The 9,660-nt window shown below is 47.6% G+C and overlaps 3 protein-coding genes across 3 annotated transcripts; 2 read left to right on the top strand and 1 right to left on the bottom strand.

Annotated features, from left to right (window-relative positions):
• The first annotated feature begins 2,751 nt into the window (after nt 1–2,751).
• LOC125529607 lies at nt 2,752–3,418 on the top strand. Its single transcript, XM_048694020.1, has one exon. It carries the CDS (start codon nt 2,926–2,928, stop codon nt 3,181–3,183), a length of 258 nt encoding a protein of 85 aa, XP_048549977.1. The 5' UTR covers nt 2,752–2,925; the 3' UTR covers nt 3,184–3,418.
• Nucleotides 3,419–3,506: 88 nt separating this feature from the next.
• LOC125529606 (zinc finger SWIM domain-containing protein 7-like) lies at nt 3,507–4,885 on the top strand. The gene is made up of 4 exons (XM_048694019.1): nt 3,507–3,753; nt 3,866–3,971; nt 4,079–4,186; nt 4,380–4,885. The coding sequence occupies exons 1-4, from the start codon at nt 3,659–3,661 to the stop codon at nt 4,479–4,481; spliced, it is 411 nt and encodes a 136-aa protein (XP_048549976.1). The 5' UTR covers nt 3,507–3,658; the 3' UTR covers nt 4,482–4,885.
• A 1,423-nt stretch (nt 4,886–6,308) lies between these two features.
• LOC125529605 (zinc finger protein 7-like) lies at nt 6,309–7,047 on the bottom strand. The gene has a single exon (XM_048694018.1). The coding sequence runs from the start codon at nt 6,990–6,992 to the stop codon at nt 6,465–6,467; it is 528 nt and encodes a 175-aa protein (XP_048549975.1). The 5' UTR covers nt 6,993–7,047; the 3' UTR covers nt 6,309–6,464.
• Between the last annotated feature and the right edge of the window lie 2,613 nt (nt 7,048–9,660).

Raw genomic sequence — 9,660 nt, 5'->3', positions numbered from 1 at the left:
CTTGTTCGTTTGTTGTGCCGACGGGGTCTTAGTTGTCTTCGGCACCTTCCGGAGTGTCATCTTCTCTGTGCCGGTGTTGCTATCTTTACTGCGGCGTGACTTAGAGCGGCGCCGCTGACGCTGGCTCTTGGACTGTATTTCGAAAGGTTTATTCTCAACTGGGTCTTTCTTGTCGTCGCCACTGTTTTCCTTTGGTGCATCCACCATGTATACGTCATACGAGAAAGTGGCCGTCCAGCGTCCGGTGAACGGCGGGTTCTGGTCTTCTTCTTTTCCGGCATCGTCGTCCATACCGTCGATGTCCTCGGAGTCGTAATCAAGTTTGTCGGTCAAATCCTCAACCGTGGCCATAAAGTGGGTGGCGGGTGGAAAGCGAAATTCTCCATCGTCAACCCCTAATTCGAGCCGGATATAGTTCGGCTGAGAGTCCTCCGCTAAGGACAGACTTTTTAACGAGTTTAGCACATCGCCCAGAGGCGAGTGCTGGAAGATGTCTGCGGCGCTGAATTCGAAGATCGATAAACGATCAAGGTCAGCGTCTGTGGGTTCGTGTGGTTCGGAACCTACAGCCGGAGACGAGTCCGGTGTTCCGGTGGCATAGGCATCGAGTGAGACCAGGTCCATGTGCAGCTCCAACGCCGTGGAATCTGCGGCCTCCGTGGTGGGGTTAATCCTCCCATCTTTGGATGGCGCAGCCTGCTCCGGCTCTAGGGCCAGAGCGGTTACAGGAGCGATCTCCTGGATGCGGCCCGATGACAGATTTAAGTCATGATCATCGGGAGCGGCTACCGCGGTATCGAATCCGGCGAAGATCAAGTCTCCACGGATGTCCGCGACGTAGTTCAAGCTCCCGAATCTGACCTTATGGCCAGGGGCGTAGCTTTCGATCTGCTCCAGATGGCCAAACGAGTTGGCCCACAGTGCAAAGCCGCCGAATACAAAGATCTGTCCGGGGAGGAAAGTTTCTCCGCAGACAACGCCATTATTGATGATTGAAGGGGCCATCAAACCTTTCAGCGACAGCACAGAGGAACTCTCAATGAAAGCATCAATGTCGGTGTCAAAACCGGCGGATCTCGAGTAGGGGGTCTCGAACTGTGCGTTTAAAATTGATGGTAACATGATACATGAGACACAATGTTTACCGAGGTTCAGGCCCTCTCTATGGAGGTAATACCCTACTTTCTGCTTGATTGATCTTGATGAATATGAGTGTTACAAGAGTTGATCTACCACGAGATCGTAATAGCTAAACCTTAGAAGTCTAGTCTGTATGACTACGGTATTGAGTATCCCCTATTCGGACTACACTCTCCGGTTTATATAGACACCGGGGGATGTAGGGTTACATAGAGTTGGTTACATAAGATGAAATCTTCATAGTTGTTCGCCAAGCTTGCCTTCCACGCCAAGGAGAGTCCTATCCGGACACGGGTGTAGTCTTCAGTCTTCGTATATTCACAGCCCATCAGTCCGGCCCATAGACAACTGGCCGGACGTCCGAAAATCCCTTAGTCCGGGACTCCTTCAGTCGCGGCAGCGGTCTTGCGCGAGGCACGAGGCTTGCCTTTTCCGGAGGGAACGGCCGTGCCGGACGAGGGAGGCGAGGCCGGCGGCGGCATCGAGGTCGATGGCGTCCTTCATGAGGGGGGAGGGGGGTTGTGAGGCGGGAGCACGCGCGGGAGTGAAAATGGGTCGCCATGCGAACGTCAAACAGACACGCGTTCGTTTGAGTCGGCGCATTGGGCCGCCTTTTCTGTCTGCGGCCGATTCAAACAAACGCCAGCAGACGAAATGAGTCGTCCCGTTGGAGTTGCTCCAAGATGCCGTGACGTTATCGCTGTTGCACTCAAGCTTCGGATTAGGATTCAGTGTCGCGGGCTGACAGCGCCCAGAGCAGATTCCTCTCTGCCCCCGTCGTCGCTTCTCCCGCACGGGAGAGACACGCACGACAGGCTGCGCTTTGTAGCAGTTGGAGCCCCAAAAGCAGCCCCGGCCTTGTCCGTCGCGAGCGGAAAGCTGAGGTCGCTCACGGGGACACGCGACCCAGCGCCCGAGAGGCACGGCCATGGCGCCGCGACGCACGCTCTCGCTCCCCCTCTCCCTCTCTGCCGCCGCTGCATGGCCGCTGGCTTCTGGCTCGGCAAAAGGAGAGAAAAGAAAGAAGAAAAGAAAGATGCTGGGCATGCATAGGCTGTGGAGCGAGCGAGCTCGCTCAAGGCCTTTCCCTCGCGCATGGAAAGCCGTGTCCCCTGTTTCCCGGGCCGTTCACCTAATCTGCCGCTAACCTCCGATTCTTCGCTCACTAAACTCCTCACCTAAAAGCGTCATGGACACCTGTGCCTTGTCCGGGACTCCCATGCCTTAATCTCACAAAATTAACCTACTAGTATCTCCGTAACATAAGACATGGAGATGGAGATGATATTTGACTATTTTGACGTGGTGATGGCTTGAAGTTTGAACCACATTTTATTCTTTTGGCACTTTGAACCAGTTGTAATTTCACTTCGAAATAGAGTAGTGCTAGCAACGAATGGGTCAGAGACAAGAACCGGAACAGGCCTTCTGCTGATGTCTGCGCCTGCTGCCCGCTGTTGCCAAGATTCTCTGCGTGTGGCAAGCATTCCTACCCTTTCAGTCATGCGGTATACATGGCCGAATGATTGTGTCCTCGTAGCTCCTGCCTCGCTACGGCAGTATAAAGGGCTTTCCAACTTTGACTGTTGCACGGTACCACTACTACGCCACTTCGCTAATCCGCTCAAGTTTTCTCTCGGCCGCGCGCGCTGTTACATTGGCAGCAGAGCAGAGCGCCTCAGGAGATTCAGCTTCTCTCGTGCACACGCACACACAGAGCAGCAGGGTACTACAGTCTACAGCCCACTGATCCATCCACTCTGTCTGGTCCTCTTGCCCCCATGAATGCATGAGATGCCGGCCAGCCAGAGGTTCCTTTTCTTCCTCGTCGCCTTCCTCCTCCTGGGGGCGACGGCGGCGGCCGGAGGGGACGGCCACGCCGCCGGCACGACCGAGGCGGCCGCGGAGGCGCGCTCGCCCGACGCGGCGTTCGACGTGCGGGCGAGGAAGTGGTGGCCGCGGGTCCCGGCGACCACGGACGGCCTCGTCAGGGGCAGCGAGCGCCGGGTGCCCAACTCCTCCGACCCGCTCCACAACCGCTGACGTGATTACACCACCGCTGCCTGCTCCCGTGCCATCCGATTCTTGGCGCTCCCGCGTCGCCCATGCTTGGATCGTGGCTGCCGAATGTGGCGGCGCTCTGCTAGATCAGAGGCCCAAGATGCGTATACAAATGTAGCTCATTTTGCTTTTTGTTGGCTCCGGTGTTTTGTAATGAGAAATTGATCGGCGTTTTGCCGACCTGTGCATACACATTTCACATTTTCCTTCTTCTTAGTTGAGCTAGCTGGAGTTCAGTTTATAGTGGAAAATTCGATTTTATTTTGTTTTCGTTTCTGTTTCTGCAAAAAAAAAGGCATGTCGGCCCACGGCCACTTGTCAGCCTACCCTGAAGCCTCGCCTCGACGGGTCGCACTCTCCGGTCTCCGCCTCCGCTGCGTCAAAACATCAAACGGCTTGCGCGCGCAACCCACCAGTCCAGTGATCCACCGCAACCGACGCCGCCGCCGTCGCCCGAATGTCCGTCGCTGCCGGCGTCGCCCTCGCCGTGGCCGACGCCGTGTGGGCGCAGATCAAGGCCGCGGGACACGCCACCGACGAGCACCTGTCCATGTAAGTGAATCCAAACAGGCCCGGCACCGCCGCGGCGCCACCGTCTCGCTCGGTTGTTATTCATGCGCGCCTCGCCGTCTCGAGCCCCTGACCGGTTCTGGCGTGCGTACAGCCTCGACCACCTGTTCGGCAAGAACATGCTGCGCGCCTGCAAGATCCTCGACGAGGGCGGCGTCCGCCGCGTCACCGGCGCGCCCAGCGGCCGCTCGCTCTTCCTGGTCTGCTCCCGCGCCTTACCTTTCGGTTCCCACGGCTGCTCGTGCTGTGGCCGAGCCAGCAGGCGATCGGCCGGTTGACGACGGCTTGCTTTGGATTGGCGCTGCAGGTGATGGGGGAGTCCAAGAGGAAGGAGGAGTACATCTGCTTCCCGGAGCACCTCTGCACCTGCTACTCCTTCTTCTATGACATCGTCGGCCGCGGTGAGCAGCTCTGCGTAAGTGCCGTCTCTGTTACTTCGTCCGGCCACATTATTCACCGAGCCTCGTGAAATTCTCCATTAGAGGAATGGATGTATTTGGAATCCAAAATAAGCATTGCGCTGTTACAGGCTTACAGCTGCAATCGGTAGCTCTTGGTTACTGGGAAATCTTGTTTTGATTTTGGGTTATTATTTTTCTTCTTTTCAGTGTAAGCACCAGTTGGCAGCGCGGCTCGCAGAAGCTGTCGGCAAACACCAGGAGATGGAGGTGACTGATGAGGAGCTCGCTCACATGCTTGCTAACCTCTGACTGCTTGAATATTTAAGTAATGCACAATACATTTATGAATGACTGTCTTTTTGGGGGTTGTCTCACCTCTGCCGTTCTAAAAGACTGAATTTAACTTAATGAAGTGTTCTGATCATCTTGGTAAGGTCTTTCTGAGTGCTATATAGGCTTGGCAATCCTTTCGCTGCAATGTTATGCCACATTGATTGTGTGTATAGAGATAGGAAAAGGGTGTCCAAGAAGCTGTGGTAAAATCTGCAGGGTTAGAATATTATCACCTTATCTCTTTTCAAGAAACCAGTATCACCTTCTTTTTCATTGTATCAGTCTATCAGATTACAAGAATGAGGAGACATGTATGAGACCGTGAAATCATTGAGTTATGCGAACTGATCAATGAATTGAGATGATTAATTTTTCTTTCATGTCGAGTTAGTCTTTTCAGTCCTTCAACACATTACAATATTTTCACAAGATAACCTCTTTTCCTATGATGCTTTTGTATAGTGATGCTTGGGTAGCAGGAATGTTGATATGATACACAATGACCGTATGTTACAGAGTTCCTGCTATTTGAACCTGAGGGTTCTGGCATACTACAGTAATCGATATATTCCAGTCTACTGCAGTAAATCATAGTTAATTTTGCAAATGAGCATCATGGTAATAATATCTGAGATATGGATGCTAATATACCTGATTAGCTAGTTCCTGGACCACATGTTTCACTGTATCTGAGTACCTTTGATTTATTTGGTGAGAAGATGATGCCCTCAGCTTAATACGTTGAAGTTTATTTTTCAGATTTGGTGAATACCACGCCTTTAAAAACCAGCATAATTAATACTGATGAATATTATTAAGCTTACAAGAATGTTGTGGTTTATCTATGATATATGGCTACTGAATTCTAAACGTTGAAGACAATAACACCGGAATCTTCTAGCTTTGTAGTATATCATTAATGAGAGAGCCTACTGAAAATCATATAATATCAAAATAGTTTACGGAGGTGGCTTTCCAGAAGTACATGTGATGTATTTCGGAGACATTAGTTTCCAATGATTTTGTGAGCCAACAATTTCTGCATATACAGTGTAATCGTTGGAAGTGTTCTCATGGAAGTTTGTAGTATACATTGTAGCCAACAGTTGTGGTCACCCCGTGTTTCCATTTCTAAATATTTCTTTTGGCATCTCACATTCTCACCTTTTCTCTATCCCCTTGCTTGTTTTTATGCTTCCACAAGAAGATTCCTATGCCATGCACTTGCCTTTAGCATTAAAATAATGGGCTTTTGTTCTTTCCACATATGCATCCATTGATGTGTCAATTTATTATTATTATTTTCTTCTGATTCTTCCACATTACTTTGCTTGTATTCATGCACACTGATGAACCAATTAACATCCTGTCTTTGACAAGAATACACGTATTCACATGTATGACTTGAGATATGCAAATGCAATCTTTAAGGTTGCAGCTGTTAGCCTTTATATGATGATAGTTCAATACAACTGGTGTTGTTTGATAGGCTCCAAAGTCCAGAGAGCATTCATGGTTGCTAACAAACTTCTAATGCATAAAAATGTTTAAGTCTTTGATAAAGCAGCAAATGTGTTGCATGTAGTTTATCTTTTGAAACAACGTTTGGTGATCAAGTGAGGCACATAAGTTTGAATTGGAGTCCTTAGAGCAACGATAATCACCACTATGGTGCTGACTAAAGTTTGTTTCTTATCTCAATTATAGCTTAATACTGATCGGTGGATTGTATGTATGGTTCCTACTTCCTAGTAACTAGATTGAAAATTACTCAAGTTTAAACTTGTTACTCTTTACCAGGTATCACACATAGATTATTTTTTTCTATTTTTGAGACTTGTCTGAGAACTCACTTGCAACTGTGGGTACAAGTTTGGAATCTTATTCCCTCACCTCAAAAGATGATGCAAAATATTGACTTCACAGAAAATGTTTATACATGGAATTATGGATTAGAAATTACAAATGCAGGCTCAAATCAATATTTTCCTCTGGTTGCTTCATGGGCTCCTGAAGACTTGCTTTGAAGCTCCCAGGCCACACGAAATAGGCAGCTTCCTCTACTGCAAAAGGCATCCTGTTTCTCATTTGGCCGTCATGAAATCTTGCAACAACAACAGCGGCCCTTTCACCTTGCGCAGTCAGAATTGTGGAGTGGGGGCTGGCCCTCATAGGTTGGATGAAGGAAGCAGCTGGAGGAAAGCGTATCATCAGTTGCTGAAAGCTTCGTGATCTCCTGGCTGCACACCTTTCCTTCTTGTGTGCATTCTGGTGCCCGCCAAGGGCCTGCGAGCTGAAGAACTTCCTCAGGCAGTAGTTGCAGGAGAACGTCCGTTGAGGGGTGGCCTCTGGAGGCTTAGCTTCTTCACTTCTCAGTGCATCAAGGCCCAGCTTTAGCCATGGTGTCGGTGTACTATTGTCGGCGCGACCAGCTTCATCACCTTGGCTAGCTAATTTCTGCTCTTCTGCTTCAGGTGCTCTCTTCATTTCTTTCTTTGTTGGGAGTGGTGCAATAGAGGATTGCTCAAGGTTTGTGTTATGATGGTAGTCCTCTCGCTTGCTATAAAAAGGAGCAAGGGTCTGCAAGTGGCAATAATTCAGGGGAAAAGGCAAAAGTTTCCAGGAGTTTAAAGTGGATCAGGATATGCTAGTTTGCATGCCTATCTATCTTCCTAGTTTGCTTACGTACCAGTTTCCTTGTCGTGGTGGTCAGCTCGTTGGCTTTTTGTTATCCCGTAAGGTGCGTCTTACATGTATACTGTCCCGTTACGGGAAACTTCAGTTTCTTATCTAGTTCTTTCCTGATCAGATATGGGCCTATTTCAGGTACCAATGTTGCAGTACATATCTCTATGACGTAGTACAGTTTGAAAAACCTCATAGTATGATTGACCATTTTCTGATTTGCTCACCTGTCATCTAGGAATCCACTGTTCATGTTTGTATATTTCCTTACCATGATTAGTTCGGAAATGTATGCGGAAAAGAAGTCTGCTACGGCCGAACGGTGAAACTGCGTCTTCTTTTTCGCTGCTGGACTTTGTTCAGCGTCAATAATGAAGTTTGCGTGGATTAACCCCATTTAATATGAACCCTTTCCAGTCGATTAGTTTGATTGACAATATAGCACTCTCAGTTAAAAGTGCTACAGCCTAGATATTATTTGTTCAAACGTAGTTGTTGCTTTTTTTGATTTGAGGTCATCATTGATCTTATCTCATGCACGTTCTCTCTTTTTGTCTCTTGAGGCTCAGGCATGGACGGCGCCTGGCATTCTCTATCTAGCCCTAAAGCTTAGCCTGCATCAGCGGCTTCGAAATGACTTCAGCTTGAGTGCATCCGCCACTCTTCGGCACTCCCCGAGGTAAACACGCAGGAGCTTTCTGCCCGGGAACAAGTGGATGGTCATGATCCACTCACAGCACAATGATTGTACTTATTTATTCTGTATAGTGATACATGGAGGAGCACTTTTGAGTTTTGACTGCTCGCCTCGGAGACAACTGGGCCTATATGATTGTGATCCATGGAACTGGACCGCTGCTTTCTCTCAGGTCACAGTGAGGGGGAGACGTGAGATTGGATGCTGATTGCGCCTGGTGGATTGGTGACTCTGGCAGCCTGATCCGGGCGGGGTAGGGAGGGTGCAGTAGGGAGCGCTGCGCCGAGGCAACAGGATTCGTTTTGTTCGACGCTGAGAAGAATTCTTCAAACCCCGGGTGGGCAGGTGGGACGACGGCCTGGTCTGTTATACGTCGCTCTCGTCCCTGTTCGCCCTGCCTCATACCTCATCTCGTTCTGCAGTGTTGCGGCAGGTTTTCGTTGATCCATGCGACTATGGACGGATCCCGTTTCCTGTGCCGCTACATCACCTTGGTGACTTGATGTGTGGTATCTTTTGATGTGTCGTGATAATCTCAAAGGTCTGACTATATCTCATTTAGATGAGAGATAATATCTCACATCTAAGTATGACATCAGCACCATCTCACCTTGTGCTTGTTTGTTTGTTTCTTTTCTTTTTTTGTCTCCTAATTTTATTCTCGCAGCTTTTTCCTTGCTTTATCTCGTGTGCCTGTGTGTCGCAATTAACTAGAAAGCAATTGCTTGCATCGCTTAGTCCTGGGCTGTCCATTCTCCAGATTCTGGAACGATGTATGGAACAGATGAAGCGTATATATGTGTGCATATACAGACAACCACCATAATGAGTGCATGCATGCATGCATGATACTCCCTCTGTTCCTAAATATAAGTCTTTGTAAAGATTCCACTAGATGAACTACATACGGAGCAAAATGAATGAATCTACACTTAAAATGCATCTATATACATCCCGATGTGGCTCATAATGGAATCTCTATAAAGACTTATATTTAGAAACGAAGGGAGTAGCTTTTTTTAGGGGTGCATGATACCTAGCCAGCCTCCATCTATCTCACGATTCAGCGAAGATTTTTAAAACCTTCTAAGTACCAATCTGACAAATGGATGAATGATCATGTTTGGACAACGTTATGTTGTAAACATGACTTATATAAAAAAATAAATAATAAAATTAAATTTTTTTCATATTTGTTTATTTTAATAATGTAATGAAATCATACAGAAAAGTTTGTAAATTTAACAACAACACATGAATATGAAACAATGTTTGCAAATTCTAGAAAATGCTCATGAAATAAAAAAGTTATTTTAATTTTGTTGGTGAAATATTTTCTTTTGAATTTTTTAAATTTCATGAATTAGAAAGGAATTAACAAATTTTAAAAATAATGTGAATTTAAAATTTTAGTAAAAAATGCTCATGAAATTTAAAAATGTCTACGCGGCAAGAGATCTTGATTTTTTAAAGTTACAAACATAAATTAAAAAACCTTGGTTTTAAAAAAGTTAAAAAAACATAAATTAAAAAATAAAACCTTGACAAGAAAGAAGGTGGCCCCCAATTGCATATCGGGGGGAGGAGTTGCAACAGAGACAGAAATGGCCGCCTCCCCCTATGGAAGGGGGGCTTACAACTAGGACACAAAAAGGTGGGGCCCCAATGGCATGTCAGGGGTGTAGTTGGACTTCCAACTAAGAATAGAATGGGTTGCGGCCCAGTTGCATGTTGAGTGTGGACCTGCAACTAGTATAGGAAAAAGCGCCCCCC

Source organism: Triticum urartu, unplaced genomic scaffold (genome assembly GCF_003073215.2).
Source record: "Triticum urartu cultivar G1812 unplaced genomic scaffold, Tu2.1 TuUngrouped_contig_572, whole genome shotgun sequence".
In the NCBI taxonomy this organism is placed as follows: Eukaryota; Viridiplantae; Streptophyta; class Magnoliopsida; order Poales; family Poaceae; genus Triticum; species Triticum urartu.
Note: the sequence above shows the minus strand (reverse complement) of the source record. Positions and strands in the feature narration are given on the sequence as shown.